General features: G+C 44.9%; 5 protein-coding genes across 8 annotated transcripts in view; 1 reads left to right on the forward strand and 4 right to left on the reverse strand.

Moving 5' to 3' along the window:
- Nucleotides 1–5,444, reverse strand: part of LOC122368231 (polynucleotide 5'-hydroxyl-kinase NOL9-like) — a 39,338-nt gene extending 33,894 nt beyond the window's left edge. The window contains exon 1 of one of the 4 annotated variants that reach the window (XM_043341963.1): nt 5,392–5,444. The gene's annotated coding sequence lies outside the window, so the exon portion shown is untranslated. Of the gene's footprint in view, nt 1–705; nt 740–5,355 lie in introns of those variants that run through there. The other 3 variants (XM_043341964.1, XM_043341965.1, XM_043341966.1) reach the window with 3 other exon arrangements.
- On the reverse strand, nt 53–2,918 carry LOC122368238. Its single transcript, XM_043341974.1, has 2 exons — nt 1,066–2,918; nt 53–97 (listed from the first exon to the last, which is right to left on the reverse strand). Exons 1-2 carry the CDS (start codon nt 2,695–2,697, stop codon nt 53–55), a joined length of 1,677 nt encoding a protein of 558 aa, XP_043197909.1. The 5' UTR covers nt 2,698–2,918.
- A 307-nt stretch (nt 5,445–5,751) lies between the features above and the next one.
- On the reverse strand, nt 5,752–8,096 carry LOC122368234 (mitochondrial assembly of ribosomal large subunit protein 1-like). Its single transcript, XM_043341970.1, has 2 exons — nt 7,819–8,096; nt 5,752–6,650 (listed from the first exon to the last, which is right to left on the reverse strand). Exon 2 carries the CDS (start codon nt 6,634–6,636, stop codon nt 5,917–5,919), a length of 720 nt encoding a protein of 239 aa, XP_043197905.1. The 5' UTR covers nt 6,637–6,650; nt 7,819–8,096; the 3' UTR covers nt 5,752–5,916.
- Nucleotides 8,097–9,118: 1,022 nt separating this feature from the next.
- LOC122368235 (transducin beta-like protein 3) lies at nt 9,119–12,491 on the reverse strand. The gene has a single exon (XM_043341971.1). The coding sequence runs from the start codon at nt 12,130–12,132 to the stop codon at nt 9,379–9,381; it is 2,754 nt and encodes a 917-aa protein (XP_043197906.1). The 5' UTR covers nt 12,133–12,491; the 3' UTR covers nt 9,119–9,378.
- A 1,415-nt stretch (nt 12,492–13,906) lies between these two features.
- Nucleotides 13,907–16,245, forward strand: part of LOC122368239 (putative U5 small nuclear ribonucleoprotein 200 kDa helicase) — a gene marked incomplete at its 3' end in the record, with an annotated part of 61,050 nt that continues 58,711 nt past the window's right edge. Inside the window, exon 1 of the mRNA XM_043341975.1 lies at nt 13,907–14,220. Within this exon, the coding sequence (XP_043197910.1) occupies nt 14,176–14,220 (45 nt within the window). The remainder of the gene's footprint in view (nt 14,221–16,245) is intronic.

Here is a 16,245-nt window from a genome sequence, read left to right on the forward strand (position 1 = left end):
TAGTCTAACACGTCATAGCCTTAGAGTGACTCAATAAATAGGTACCAAACTTTTACTTCAAATCCAGCAGCATCTCAAACTTGTAACAAAACTTTACCTGCATACCAGGGCAGCATGAGCAGCAACATCACATTATTCCCAGGACTGAGGGTGTCTGACCCAAAAACGCAACACATTATACCTTGGGATTTGAATTCAGGATGTCAAATAATGTAAAAATATGAAAAATTCACCAATGAAATCTGCTTAGGACTTTATCTTTGACATTTACCAGAGGCACTACAGAAGTGAATTATTTGGGGGTCCACCCCAGACCTCCCTGGTAGCAGAGCCCCTGTGTACATGGGTAAATATTGAATAAATACTTCAACCTCAAACCTGTAAGTGTTTTGAAACCATCTCAACCTCAACCCGTACACCAGTATAAACCGAACCCCATCCACTGCACATACTGCTTTTAAAGGGACCCTCCCACCTTCAAAAAAGTTAATGAATTGGCATGAAAGTGATGTCGCTCGGTTCAGAAAGAGCAAAAACGAATATCTACCAAATTTCATCGAAAAATATTCACCGGTTTTCAAGATATTAGACTTTTACTTTTGTTTACTTTTTAGGATCTTGTGTGTTATCCATGACAGATATATATAAAAAACGACAATATATTCAAATACACAATTAAAAAACAGAGCTTTCGGTAACAAATACCTTGATCACTGTGTGTATGTTAAAATGAAGGAATATTTTCAAATATTTCAAAAGGCAAATTGACTTCATCGCACGGGATACAGTTCAGGGACTACCTATAACTAGACGAACAGCACCAGACGCTAAAGGAATGAACCCACTCCTAGTATTAAATGTTTCGCGTGAGATAATATGAGCGGCTTCGATGATTTTGCGTTTTCGTTTTGTCATGTTCTTTCCTAAGATATGCGTCCCATCCCAGTCAGGCAGATGGTCACACTTTTCAATGTGAAGTACGATCGCATTCGATGTGCGATGGAACCTGACGTCATTCTTGTGCTCCTTTACCCTTACATCTACCCCCCTCCCCGTTTCCCCGACGTAACTTTGTCCACACCCCTTACATGGAATTTCATACACAACACTTTTCGCATTCGCTTCGGAACCATGTTTCGTTTTACGTCGTTCGATCAGTTCGCCTATCTTCTTTCCAGAACTGATCGCCACGTTCACACCTCCCTTCTGTAGAGTTCGTGATATTTCGTTGGCTTCTTTCGAGTTCGGAATCGTTATCCATCTTTTCGACTTTGGCCTCGCTTCCCTCTGAGACCTGTTTCTTATCTTCTTGGCCGTTTCTTTTTGTTTGATCAAAAATCCTTTTGGGTACTTGAGCCTCATAAACGAAGAGTAGATATGCTCGATCTCATCTTGTAAATATTCGTCGTCGCATACACGAAAAGCACGCAAAAAGAACCCAATCACTATTCCACTTTTTACTTTCTCACTGTGACCTGAGTAGAAATGGACATAGTCTTCTTTGCTGGTTGGTTTCCGGAACACTTTGAATTTGAAACGGCTCTCGCTTTTGATGATGCATGTATCGAGGAAATGCAGTTCATCGTTTTCTTCCTTCTCTATAGTAAATTGTATCTTTTCGTGGACCTCATTCAAATCTTGTAACTTATCTTCTAAATTCATGTTCTTCGGTACTACTACGAGGACGTCATCAACATAACGTATCCAGGTCGAGTCACTTCCGATAATGTTGCTATATTTTGACTTTTCTAGCTTTTCCATAAATAGACAGGCAGCCACCGGACTGAGAGGTGACCCCATCGCCAGTCCACTCTTTTGAAGGTATTCGATACCATCAAATGTAAATGATCCGAAGTGCATACACATGGACACCAGCTTTAGATAATCGTTTTTCGGTAGCGGCAGAGCGTTTTCATCCATTTCATCGACGACTTCTTTTATTGCTTCTAGTGCTTCATCGACCGGAACATTTGTGAAAAGTGACCGAACATCGAAACTTGCTAGCTTTTTGTCGTCAACTTGTCGTACTTCTTTTAACGTTTCCATCATTTCCGCAGTGTTTTTGATGTGCGCTCCACTGATAGACCCCAAAGCATTGGTCAATGGCTTTGCCAATATTTTTGCTAGCTTGTGTGGAGCACTTCCTATCCCGGATGTGATTGGGCGCATAGGAGTACCACTTTTGTGTACCTTAGGAAGACCCCTCATTTTTGGAGCGGTGGGTGCTTCCTCTAAGGCATGCTGTAACTTCTTTCCCCGTTCGGACCGTTTCAGGATTTTTCTTGCTTCTTTGTTGAACACTTTGTTTTCTTTGTCATTGAAACCAGACCCTTTCTTTTCGTACGTATCTTTATCGCTCAGCAAATCTTGCATCTTCTGAATGTACTGTGCTCTATCCATGATCACTATTCCACCGCCCTTATCGGCTTGGGTTACTATGATACCACTATCGTTGGCCAAATCCCGCAGCGCCTTTAAATATCTTCTAGGTAGGCTACCCGGTTGTTTATCTGACAAAGCTTTACAGCACGTCAAAATCCCTTGGATGTATCCCTTCTCGACGTCGCTATCATTCCATCTGTAATTCCTTTCCACATGATCCGCAAACGAATACTTATCTCTTCCGGAATCAAACTTGAGTCCAAGAGCTAAGGCTTCGGATTCGTAGTCGTTTAGCGTTCGCGATGATAAGTTCATAACAATGTCGACGTTACCTGCCTCTTTCCATGGGCTGTTTTTGCACAGGTCTTCAAGTTTTCGTTTTAATCGTGTTCGTTGTTCGTTGTTTAGTTTGTTCAGTTTTTCTTCTTCCTGACGTTCCAATCGAAGTCCACTTCGTTCTTCATTTAGCACATATATATTGTCCTGTAATACTTGACACGCCTCTTGTAAGTAGCATCTGGCAGTATCGCCGAAAGGGTGATCACTGTTCTTTAAGCTAGATGGGGCTGATTGAAGAACATGAATTTAGAAGATAAGTTACAAGATTTGAATGAGGTCCACGAAAAGATACAATTTACTATAGAGAAGGAAGAAAACGATGAACTGCATTTCCTCGATACATGCATCATCAAAAGCGAGAGCCGTTTCAAATTCAAAGTGTTCCGGAAACCAACCAGCAAAGAAGACTATGTCCATTTCTACTCAGGTCACAGTGAGAAAGTAAAAAGTGGAATAGTGATTGGGTTCTTTTTGCGTGCTTTTCGTGTATGCGACGACGAATATTTACAAGATGAGATCGAGCATATCTACTCTTCGTTTATGAGGCTCAAGTACCCAAAAGGATTTTTGATCAAACAAAAAGAAACGGCCAAGAAGATAAGAAACAGGTCTCAGAGGGAAGCGAGGCCAAAGTCGAAAAGATGGATAACGATTCCGAACTCGAAAGAAGCCAACGAAATATCACGAACTCTACAGAAGGGAGGTGTGAACGTGGCGATCAGTTCTGGAAAGAAGATAGGCGAACTGATCGAACGACGTAAAACGAAACATGGTTCCGAAGCGAATGCGAAAAGTGTTGTGTATGAAATTCCATGTAAGGGGTGTGGACAAAGTTACGTCGGGGAAACGGGGAGGGGGGTAGATGTAAGGGTAAAGGAGCACAAGAATGACGTCAGGTTCCATCGCACATCGAATGCGATCGTACTTCACATTGAAAAGTGTGACCATCTGCCTGACTGGGATGGGACGCATATCTTAGGAAAGAACATGACAAAACGAAAACGCAAAATCATCGAAGCCGCTCATATTATCTCACGCGAAACATTTAATACTAGGAGTGGGTTCATTCCTTTAGCGTCTGGTGCTGTTCGTCTAGTTATAGGTAGTCCCTGAACTGTATCCCGTGCGATGAAGTCAATTTGCCTTTTGAAATATTTGAAAATATTCCTTCATTTTAACATACACACAGTGATCAAGGTATTTGTTACCGAAAGCTCTGTTTTTTAATTGTGTATTTGAATATATTGTCGTTTTTTATATTTTTAGGATCTCCGCTGTTCCTAGCGACTTTATTTGAAAGTACGGCATTTGTTGCGCGCAAAGCAGCATATGCCACCGCGTGCTACAAAACGTTTTAGTCAAACATTAAAAATCGTTAGATATCTGCGATGACGTCACACATTCAGAGGGGTATTCCTATGCATTAGTCCCTCTGAATCAAAATGTTGCAATTTTGAAATTCAATATTTCCGATTTAAGGCATTTCTCGATGTTGTGAGTGCCGAAACCGGTAATTGTGAGCCAGGGACCCCATTTTGGCTATCTCAACTCAAATCAGTTGGGCAAACTAGACCTTTGGAATCAAAATATGGAGGCATCAATAATTTGATTCTGGTGGGAGGAGCCATGACCAAATATGGGCATGGAATCAATTTTTTGATTCATTTGGGTACACTTTTGACTTCAAATGAATCGTTACGGTTGAAAAAAGGCCCATGACGGTGAGATTTTTCTCTTAAAAGGTAGAAAAATGTGGTAGGTTTGCAAAAAGTGTTACCTCAAAGCTAAGAAATTGTCCCTTTGGCCTTGTGAATGGGAAAAAGACAGAGCCACTGTCCATCACATAAAAGCTGTTTTGAGGAAATCACACTGTATGTTATTTTTGTATCATGAATCACATACTAACCAATCAGTATTTGTGTAAAATGGCAAAATGAAATTTTTAAACCCCTAATTATCATTGTTGTAGTGCTTTTATATTATTTATATGGTGTTTACCTGTTGCTTCAGTTTTTGTATTCTTGACATTTAAAAATTGTGAATTGTTATCAAATGTAGTGAAGGTAAAGTACAACAATGCTTTAGGTATCAGTTGTGGTGCTGAGGATACCACTAAATGAGATTAATAGCAAGATAAATGCTGTATTCTTGCAAGTCATTGTTCCCTATCTGTTAACATTACCTGTGAATCAAAATAATGATTAGCCAGCTGATGGGGAATCAATATTATGATTATCTGTTTAAAGTGAATCAATTCCTTGATTGCCTTTCACTACCTATGGAATTCAAATTGTTATGATAGGAACATTATTATTTTGCTTAGGAGATAGTTCAAGCATTTCTGTTCAAGATCAGGCATGCTCCTTCATGAAACACTCTCTTATTTTAATGTGATTGGTAAGTTAGAAATGGTCTGCATTTATGCCCAAAAGGAATCAATCTTTTGATGCCTCCATATTTTGATTCCAAAGGTCTAGTTTGCCCAACTGAAATCTAATGTTAAGGTGGGAGGGTCCCTTTAACACTTTCAAAAGAATCAAGACGCTAAAGCACATCAATGCTGATGTTACAAATGTAACAAGGGCCTCTTCCCTCGCAAAAAGGCAAAACTTGAAATAAAAAGTAAACACTAACTTATACGACAAAAAAATCTCGAACCACACAACTAGCCTTGCACACAACACAAACACACAGCCCTGTCCCAAAGCGTGCGTGAAAAGTTTGTCTTTAGCTCTCCACGTCTGTCTTTCTCATTTGCTACCAAATTGAAGTGAAGGGAAAAATTAATAATTCCACCTTCATAGCCCATCGCACAAGCACTTCCTCACGATAAAAAAACACACCAGATTCTCTCATCCGTATGTGTTTAAACTGGAAACGTGGCGGAAGGTTCCAAGCGTCACTTCTTCACTGTGGAATACCTTATTTCACAATTACTTCATCTTTTATTCCGATTAGAATGCGGAGGATTTCGGTATCAGCCCCGCTTTTGTGCCCGAACCATTGATCACACTCACCTACCAGGCAAAGTCACAGTATAACATTTATTGCTTATTCACAGATATCTGATACAGTATCTCCGCCATGACGGGAAAACGTACCTATATATACATAATTGCACGTAATAGTGCACACTGCGCAGCAACGTAGTACAAGAACAACAACCAATGTCAATAATGAACAGAACAGGCTCCATTATTTTCCGTTCAAGTCCCTTTCCAACAGTGGAGTATTCGGTGTGAACTCCGCTAGAGGATTCAGATCCAGCAGGTTGTCTTCTTCTTCCTGCTGACTTTTCTCGTCGTATCGCGGACCGACCGCCCAGAGGCCGTCTACATCATAGTGTTCCCGCGCCCGCCGGTCGAACAGATGCAGCGCAATGTTCACCATGTCCATCGCAATCCATTCTTTTGACGTCCGGCCCTCTATGCGAGGCACAGGATCCGACGACAGCCGCTTCCGCTTGTAGAGCTTTTTGACGAACTGCGCTGTGGCCAGCATGTGTTGGTGCGAACGGGCCGTGGCCAGCACCATGTGGCCCACGTAGGCGTGGTCCTCGGGCAACCGCAGCACGCAGAGGTCCTCCATGCCCTCCTCGCGCAGCACCTCCACCAGCTCCTCCACATCGAACACGCCGGAGCGGCCGCGCTCGGCGCTCCACGCGTCCAGCGGGTCCCAGAGCGCCTGCTCCTCGGCCGGCGCCGCGCCCCGCTCCGCCAGCTGCTCCTCCTCGTGCACGTCCAGGATGACGCGCGGCCGCTGGCGCAGGTCGCGGTACCGACTGGCGACGGAGCGCGGCATTCGGCGCCGATCGCCGTCCTCGTCAGCGGGCAGTGCTGCCGACCGGCGCAGCCACCGCGCGCAGACCACCCGAGGGACGCGGCCCGACAGTCGGGACAGATGGCGACACCACATCTCGGGCTACGGAACTGGTGGGGAAAATATAGCAGTCACCACCGATGCATTGTTCATGATGCCCATCTGAACACATGTCCCTTACAAGTACCTAAGCTGTAGGAATACGGCCAAAACTGCCATAAAAAGTGCTACTGCTTGAGTTAGTACAGAGTTGCTACTGTTTATATTGAAATTAGGTACTGAAATAGAAAATTAAACCCAACTCCCATCTCCTGATTGGTAGGCTGAGGCCAATGGCAAATTAGAATCAGTTGTTAGACAATTACTTCTTAGACATTTTAAGCAATGAATATGTTCTTATCAGCAATCAGGACCCACTGCTATGAGACATGACCATTCCTTTGACAGCGTGCCATGTCAGGTCATGATCTTGACTTTAACAAATGTTCATACCGACCACTTGAGAGTCAAGACACAATTCTCCTTAAGCATCCTGACAAAAAAGTACAGGTTGGAAAACCAATGCACAAACTGAGTTAAAAATTATTCAGGAAAATCATGAGAACATCAATTTTGCATTTTATTTTCTGGAGGCCCAAATGTTGAACTCAGAGCAAATATAAGGTGCCTAGCCAATTGCCTAGCCTGGGCAATTGTATTGTGCGGGCTGAGTACTTCATCGCAGTGCGCAGGCACACCCGTTCTCATGGATCAACGGCTGAAATTCAGGGAACAGGCAGCAGCTGCCATTGGTAAGGCCAACCGAATGTTTGGACTAACCATTCCATTCACATTCCATGGGCATTCATGCTACATTATGTCAAATCTTGTTCTTAGGACACATTGACACAACATCAGCAAAAGTTATCAAATACCTGTTAAGAATTCCTTTTTGTGATGTTCTAGCTTTACTGCTTTATCAGTAATGAGAGTTTTATCAGTATCACCAAGCTTTGATTAAATAATATTTTTTAGGCAATGAGATGCCTGAATGCAACTTGAGCCAAAATGGAGTTAGTCGTGCATGTTAGCGGCTCTTTCTAATTGACTTCTCTTTCCTGTTGTGAATCAAGGAAAATACTGCATACTATGCATGCTGATAAGAATATTATATAGTATTTCGTGATGAACAGGCTTCTCAATTCAGACAATTTAGCTATTTTTGATGGTGATGGAGACGGACGGACATCAGCCCCTTTCGGCCCAAAACCATACCTCAACCTTGTCTAAAAAGCTTACCCTTGAATTAGGTCCAGACAGATGCCTGCAATGAATACAAACAAGAAGTGGAATATAGCAAAAAAAACGAGAATTGCGAAAATATGATACTGATACGGGCTTCAACAGACAGGGCCTTGCACACGTGCTAAAACTAAAGCCCCAAGCCACGGCCCCTATATGCCCCTTTGGTATCCTATTCGATATTCGACAAATAACACCCACGGATAAAGCCGGCAGAAACTGACGAATCAGCTGCCACCTTTCTCAGCAAGGTTAGCTCAGGATTGGCCAGGACCATAGAAATAATTTTGCTGAACATAATTGATTGAGGCATTCGCGTCATAAATGAAAGTGCTACCATATTTACAGGTGAAGGTATTCACTAATAGATCCCTTTGTGTAAGCGAATGTTATATCCAGTAGTTTTGACTTGCTTTTGACCTTTGACCGTTTTTGTTTCATACCGGATCGGAAATGACTTATGACACTTCCGTGTCATGAAGCCGAAATTTTCACAGCAGATGTCTCACAGGTCCCAGTAGACTAGTCATCGCGGTAGCATCGCATGTGCCCTGGACTTAGAGTAGGTATAGAGGCAAATATATGTCAATGTTGAGATGATCGCCCCGCTCCCGGTGCTTCGTAAGCCCGCGGCCCTTCTTGGCTACCTTCCTTACCCGACTTTGCAGCCAATATAACGAGCAATTAGCCCGCGACATACATCATATAGTCTCTCTTGAAACTATCGCTCTCGCTCCCTAGTTTAAAAGCAGCTGTTTTTTTTTTAGAGTTGACCGCCTAGCCGGCGGCCGGCCCGGACCGTTTTTACGGTTCGACGGGCCGGCCAACGCTAAATAACGGATAACCTGAGGAGCTCTCAAACCAGGGAGCGATAGCAATACTTTCGAGAGACTTATAAGTTCTATTTATACCGTGTACCTATAGTTACTCGACCAGCAGGCCTAGCCAGGAGAGTGTCAGCCAAAAGCTCATCAACATGCCGACTGCAACTTGCAACAAACGTGCGCTTGATGACGCTGGGGTAGTGACCCGGGAGTAGACTGGCTGTCCCAATGTTTGTTTTGTTGGGAGTTTTGTTGTCCCAATGGGAGTACAACCTGATTTATAGCACAATCACTGTAGACACTGGAAGAAAGTGAAGAAACTGGGACAGTATCCGTGTGGCATTCATGTCGTTTACCCTGAGTTATCCTATCAATCTCATTGTCACGATGACCTGTCAATGTATCAATGATTTGTCAATGTCTCGATACCTTGATTGTGTTACTATCACCCTCGACTCAACAATGAAAAAGGCTGTTGAAATAACAGACAGAACGTATTCCCATCTGTTGCATTTATTTGACATTGGGAGCAGCGGCAGCAAGCATGATAATGCACACTAGTGATCGATCCTTATTGTTATTAACACCTCGATGTCTCCTATCAATCCCATCTCACATTTTACCACTAATTGCATTTCCCGTCAAACAAAAGTCACATACATGCTCGGTGAAAAACGGCGTCACAGAGCACGCAACAAAGGACCAAGCAAAAAACAAGTCACCACAGCGACAGTCACACCTTCCGCCGTTTACTCTTTCCCCCAACTGCTGCCTTCTTACCACCCCTCTTTAGCACTCTTTTCTTAGGCTTCACAGCCTTCGCCGATTTCGTAGGCTCCTCTGTTTCCAGTCCACTGTCCTCTGATGCGCTGCTATTGCGCATTTCCACTGCTGCAGCAGCACCATCCTTAAGATGAGCATCGTCACCGGGATCACTCTCATTTTTCTCCGCATCCTTTTCTTCTGCATCTTCCTCAGCTTTCGTATCATCCTCAGCATTCGCCGTTTGTTGGGCGGCAAATGCTGGGCGCAACACCGGTTTGGCGTCTGTGAAGAGGTCCTCATCCGGGTACTCGGTCAGAGCTGCCGGTCCGGGCGCTTGACGGGACGTGATCTTCAGGCAGCTGGCGGTGTAGTCGATGAAACTGATGCTCTGAAGCATACGGTTCATCCGCTCGAAGTGTCTCTCTGTGTACGGCAGCAGTCCTTCGATCAGGGTGCGGCAGTTGGACATCTTCAGCCAGGCCTCGGGCGGCCGGAGGCGCAGCAACAGGTTCAGCACCAACTGCGCCTCGTGGCAGTGCTTGCTGTTGGTGTTCCACTCGACGACAAACTGCAGCAGATCTTCCACCTGATCGTCGCGCAGCTGAGTCAGGATATCGCTCAGCTGACTGGTCTCGTTGCCGCCATCACGACGCAGCTCCTTCAGGATCTGAAGACACCGGAACGGCCGCTTCAGCTTGATAGCCAGCTTCAGGGCTCGCAGCCACTGGCGCTGCTGGACCAGGTTGCTGAGGGCCTGCTCTTGTGAGACGCGCAGCGCGGTAGCCTCGGCGTCTACGCGCGCCTCCTCTTCCGAGACATCCCTCCAGACCAGCAGGGAAGAGTCGGCTCCTCCGGACACAAACAGCCTCTGATCAGCGCGCACCGCCAGCGCCCACACTTTGGCCTCGTGCTCGCTGTACGTCTGCACGCACTCGTTGGTCTTCACACTCCACAGTTTGAGGAGTCCGTCAGCCGAGCAGGTCAGGAGCTGCATGCCACGGCAGAGGAACGCCACACGCAGCACAGAGGAGTCATGGCCCTCGAACGTTTTGACACAGCTGGCGTCCGTGATGGACCAGAGCCGCACCGTGCAGTCGGCCGAGCACGTGGCGGCGATCTGGTCCACCGGTGAGAAGGTCACGGACCAGACGCCCCGCCGGTGGCCGCGCATCACCCCTGTCAGCGCCAGGCCCTCGGTGGCGTACAGCCGCGCAGTCTTGTCTTGGCTAGCCGTGGCCAGAAGACGATCGTTGGGCGACACAGCGACCGAGTTGATGTCCTTGTCATGCGCGATCTCGGTGCGGCGACAGTGTAGAGCGGCCGGCGCAGCCGCAGACTCGTTCTTCTTGGCAGCAACTGCTGAAGCTGGGATGTCCCACACCTTCACACATTTGTCCTCAGCACCAGACACAACGAAGCTGGTAGTCAGCTGACTCCAGGCAACCGACGTCACCGAGGCGGTGTGGCCCGAGCCGACAGCCAGACACACGATCTTCTGTGCATCGGTGAGGCGCCAGAGACGGATTGTGTTGTCCTTCGAGCTGGATGCGAAGAGATTCTTGTTCACTGGAGACACTGCAAGTGAGAGTACCGTGTTTGTGTGCCCATTGACGAGCTGACAATTGAATGTGTCAACTTCATAGACCTTGATGACCGAACTGTTTGTTGCCACAGCAACATTGGATTCTTTTTCACCACAGAAAACAACATCCAGGATTTCATCACTGAAGCCAACATATTGTCTTTTCAGTTCTGCTGTCTGAATGTCATACATGAGAATGTTATGCTCATGGTTCACAACTGTCATTGTACTGTTCTTTTCAGAAAATAGCAGCTGGCAGATCATTGAAGAGCTGGAATGTTCTCCTTGTGTAAAGACACACTCAGATGTTGACAGGTTCCAGACTCTCAGAACTCCTCGCTCTCCAGCTGTGATGGCATGAGTGGTACCACCACACTCAATCCCTGCCACTGAACCACCGGGAGGGACCAGAACTGCTACTTCCATGACCTCATGAGTTGCCACAGTTCTGACAAGTGATCCATCTCTGAGGTCCCACAACATCAGCACCTTGTCACGACCACTACTCATCAGCTGCTGGGTGGCTCTGCATATGCTCAGGCTGGTCACTTTGCTGAAATGACCCTTCAGTTCCTGAGTGACTTCAGAGGTGGAAAGATTCCAGCAGCGAATCACAGAATCATCTCCTGATGCATAAATGAACAGCTCTTTTTCCTTCTGGTAAAACTCAATAGTGCTTATGACACCCACTGAGCCCTTCAGGTTGTGAGTACAGTACTGTCTTACTATGTCCCACACCTTGACAGTTCCATCCACTCCTCCACTTGCCACCAGAGTTGCTGTATTGTCAAACCCCAGTTTGGGAATGGGACCAATGTGAAGTGACTTCCACACTCGTTGAGTCTCATTCTTTTTCCAGTCCCACAACCTAAGCAGACCAGAGGTGTGACTTGTGACCAATAAATCATCCTTGGGACTGAGCTTCATGGCATAAATGGGATCATCTTTGGCCTCCAAGGCATGCAGTACCTTTCCTGAGGCACAACTCAAAACATTCACTTTGTCACCACACTGACAAAGTATGTTCTCACCATCACTTGTAACTTGAACACATGGTTCAGTCAAAAAAGCATCATGTCTTGACTCAAGTCGTAACTTCAAGAACGTCTGTGACTTGTCTTTGACAACACCTTCAGTCATTTTGCTGGTTCATTCAACTCTGCAATAAAAGTTTCACCAGGATTCTGATGGGTGCCTTCAGTATAAAGCAACAAAATGTCGGCACAAAATCCTGAATGTGATCGGAAGCAAAAAATGGGCGACAGCTTGCTGCAAAAACACCAGATATTTCCTCAGTACCCAGGTGCCTATCAGCGGTAATGGCACACAGCAGGCTGGATATGGACCTCAATAATTGAAAACCATTGGATACACACTATATCCCCTCTAAAAATTTTAAAACACACAACTAACTGCGACAGCAACACCTTCAGCAACACCAACCACGTGTTCCCACGCTTGTGACTAGCTGTCGCTTATAATTGACGCATTTGAGACAATCTCTAAGAACATCCAATGTTACTAGTGTCATAAACCATGCGCTTGCCATGATTTTTTTTAATTTAAGCCTGTTCTACTTGAAATCAAATTTTGTCGTCATTTTTTCAATAAATACATTTTTTTATGTTATATTATGAAGCAACAAAGGTGGTACAAAAATAATTATTTTCAAAACACTTCAATAATCCACGACAAAGTCACGTGATATACAGCCTTATCCCAGGCCTGGTATTTCTCAAACGTTTTTAGCGGTGCGAGTTCTCTATATACCGTGGGTGCGGTCAAGATACCTATAAGAAACAGGTAGGTCCGATGTTTTGAGTAAAGCCCAGTAAAGCCCTGGTGACGTCACTGACATTTCTTATATGGAGAATTTCGCCCATAAGGAAAATATTTTACATACGGAAATTTGTATTTCATTAGGAAAAAATACATTCTTTCAATTTCATCATGAAACTTATATAATTTAATTAAAAAACTTGAAATCCTTTGAGTGCTTGTCCCAACCCCTGCTATACCTTTGGTCACGTGACTTCCATGATAAACTTTGCGTTTTGCAATGTTATGACTTAAACAGAAGCAATAAATGTTACAAGCGTATTATTTATGATGTTTTAGGCAGCAATCGTGTAATAACATCCTTGAATTATATACATTCTGCTTAAAGGGACCCTCCCACCTTCAAAAAAGTCAATGAATTGGCATGAAAGTGATGTCGCTCGGTTCAGAAAGAGCAAAAACGAATATCTACCAAATTTCATCGAAAAATATTCACCGGTTTTCAAGATATTAGACTTTTACTTTTGTTTACTTTTTGGGATCTCCGCTGTTCCTAGCGACTTTATTTGAAAGTGCGGCATTTGTTGCGCGCAAAGCAGCATATACCACCGCGTGCTGCAAAACGTTTTAGTCAAACATTTAACGGACGTTCGAAAGCCTGATGACGTCATCAGATTTCCGTAATGGTTAAGAGATAGGGACCACGCTGGTCCCACCCTGCAAGTAAAGGGAAGAAATTTCTTGAACACCATAAAGCTGCTGGGGTTGCGACCAGGATAAATGGTGGTTTCTGAGCCTGGCCGCAAACTTGGCTATCTCAACTCAAAACTAATGTTAAGGTGGGAGGGTCCCTTTAAAAGAGGTCACGTGATGTTACCAGATTGTGCTCGGACAGCATCTTCTTGAACTTCGATTTTGAGTACTTTTTACCTTCATTGAGTCCTAATAACGGACGTTTTTAGTTATAAAATGAAGCAATGAATCTATTGAGGGCAAAATTTAATCATTTTTGCACTTTCAAGCCGGGCTATCCTGGCATGAACTTCGGCCGGTTTGTGTGTGAAGCCTATGGTGAAGGGAAAACTTCACGCCCGGCTGACGTCACAGACCTCGGCTACCAAATCGTGTCCGGTGGGGGTCGGGTGCGGTAACGCGGCTGTTGTGTGTATGAGGAGCCGTGTATTTGGTTTTCAGTTTTAAATTGTCAATTTGATGTGTTTCAGGTGATTTTTTCAGAACGTACGGCACTTCACAGAAGAATTCAAGAAACTTGCGATCCTAGGCTGATTGAAATGCTTTTGTAGGCACTGGAAGTCCTAGGAGGACGAGAAACTTGGTTGAAGTGGCTTGAACAAAAACCGGTGGTGTGCAAGTCAACTATTTACCGGCTTTTGAAGACGCACCATGGCTGACGCAACTGCACGCTCACTGCAGTATGAATATAAGGCGGTGAGTATGTAATTTAGTAGATCAGCTCGGTTCAACCACTTTGCTGTTGACAAACAACAATATTTGAAAGTCGATCTATTGACAAGTCGAGAGCTGCATTGTGTGGGAACTGGGACGATTATCAGTGATAATCAGTTGTGGATAGGGATGCTGCAGTACTGTGTGGACTCTTGATGTTTATTATTGGGCAGCTTATGCACTGAGTGATGTTATCCATGCAGTAAACTGTTGAACTCTCATTGTCTGTCAATGATGCATTGCATTGCAGCTACTTGCAGACCGGCAGATTGGCTTAACTTGCTGTTCAGGCTTACCTGGAGGGCTTTCTCAGATGCTGTTAATGGCTCTTTAGTGCTGTTCTTTATCTTACTTTTGTTCATGTGCACATTCCATGGCAATTGTAGAATTGCAATGCCTTGGCTGGTGCTAGTGTGGGCCCAGGCTGCCACAAATTTATAGCCTGGTGATTGGTAGGTTTGTACTGGTTTGTATTTTCCAAACTGTTCATCCATGCTGCCTCTGCTGGCATGCATTATAATCTGCCCATAACAAGACTTGGCTAACTTATGGATTTTGACCAGCCAAGGTAATTTTGGTCTTATATATTGTTATAGTTTAAAATTATTATTGTGGTGGCAAGAACATTTAGCAGTGCAAGCAGTGACATTCAACTTAACCATGCCAGGCAATATTTGACTGAAAATAGGTGCTGCAAACTAAGTCCTTCCACAATCCACAGGGTCCACATGAGCCAGTCTCTGCACGTGTTTTTTTTTTTACTCAGTGTGATTTCATGTAAACATGCACAAGCACCACAGCATATGCAGTACTGAACACATATTGTTAACCCTCGCATGTGTAGGGGGGTCGGATGGACCCCCCCCCATGGTTTTTCGCGAATAACTCGCGTAAAAAGCGGCCGATCGCGACGAAACTTTCAGTACCCTCGCATTGATCAATTTTACACCTACCCTGAAAATTTCATGACCCTGACCCAAATGACCTTTGACCTGTGACCTCTTTTCCGAGACCATGTTTGGCCGGAATCGCGATTTCGCGTATGTCGGCTCGCACTAGCCACGTGTTTGCAAGCTTTTCGTGGTTTCAAACGTTCAAACATGTGATTTGATGTTACTCCCGTGTGTGTCAAGGTCACCTGAAGGTCAGGTCAGGTCATTGACCTTTGGTGACCTCGGGTGACCTCGGTTCACTTTTTCGAGTTTTACATGTTTCTAGGCTAGTTTTTGGAGCTGAATTCGAATTTAGCAACCATTTGAACATTTACGAAGTAGTTTTGGTGACTTCGTAACATGTTACGAAGCTGTCAGAGGCGGTTGACACGTACTACGAATACCCGTCACGACGCCTACTGGTTGACCTGACCTGACCTGACCCGACCTGGTCTAAATGCTTCAAGACATCATCTGTGATCAAAACTAACACGATATTCGTGATCAGCACCCCGAAAAACTCCTTAGCAGCTACGCTTTACGACTTTCTAACAGGTCCCGATTTTCCCGACTTTGGGTCATTGACCTGACCTGGAAGGTCAACCAATGACCTAGGACCTTAAAATTGGGTATCATCGGCTTCCTCTCGTCACGGGCAACACGCTCGTTTTTTCCGCGAAGCTCTAGCTCGATCAGGGGCCAAACGGCAAGGGGGGGGGGGTCCAACCGACCCCCCCCCCCTACACATTAGAAGCTGGCAAACGCCGCACACATGCGAGGGTTAAATCTGCAGTGCTCAGTATGGCTAAAATAACCAATCCCCACCAGCAATAGAACTGCTAGACTTGTTCCTTCTCATTCAGCACCAAGATACATGGCTACCTTTGCTTAATTGTTTTCCACAATTAAGTCAAATGTCTTGGAAATTAATTATTAAAGGTATCCACAAACTATAACACACTATGCTATAACCCTAGAACGCCTAGGGGGGGGGGGGTTGTATCAACCCCCCCCTGAGGTTTTTTCGAAGTGCACGCTAAACGGCTTGTCGTAGCGGGCTGAAATTTTCAATACC

The sequence above is a fragment of the Amphibalanus amphitrite genome, unplaced genomic scaffold, assembly GCF_019059575.1.
Source record: "Amphibalanus amphitrite isolate SeventyFive unplaced genomic scaffold, NRLGWU_Aamphi_draft 000933F_arrow, whole genome shotgun sequence".
In the NCBI taxonomy this organism is placed as follows: domain Eukaryota; kingdom Metazoa; phylum Arthropoda; class Thecostraca; order Balanomorpha; family Balanidae; genus Amphibalanus; species Amphibalanus amphitrite.

Bases quoted from the DNA above. Each gene is read 5' to 3' on its own strand.
- LOC122368238 (XM_043341974.1), bottom strand. From the start codon at position 2,697: ATGAACTTATCATCGCGAACGCTAAACGACTACGAATCCGAAGCCTTA. The intron at 98-1,065 runs GTCGGGGAAACG...CCTGGTATGCAG, and splicing joins AGGGGTGTGGACAAAGTTAC to GTAAAGTTTTGTTACAAGTT.
- LOC122368234 (XM_043341970.1), bottom strand. From the start codon at position 6,636: ATGTGGTGTCGCCATCTGTCCCGACTGTCGGGCCGCGTCCCTCGGGTG.
- LOC122368235 (XM_043341971.1), bottom strand. From the start codon at position 12,132: ATGACTGAAGGTGTTGTCAAAGACAAGTCACAGACGTTCTTGAAGTTA.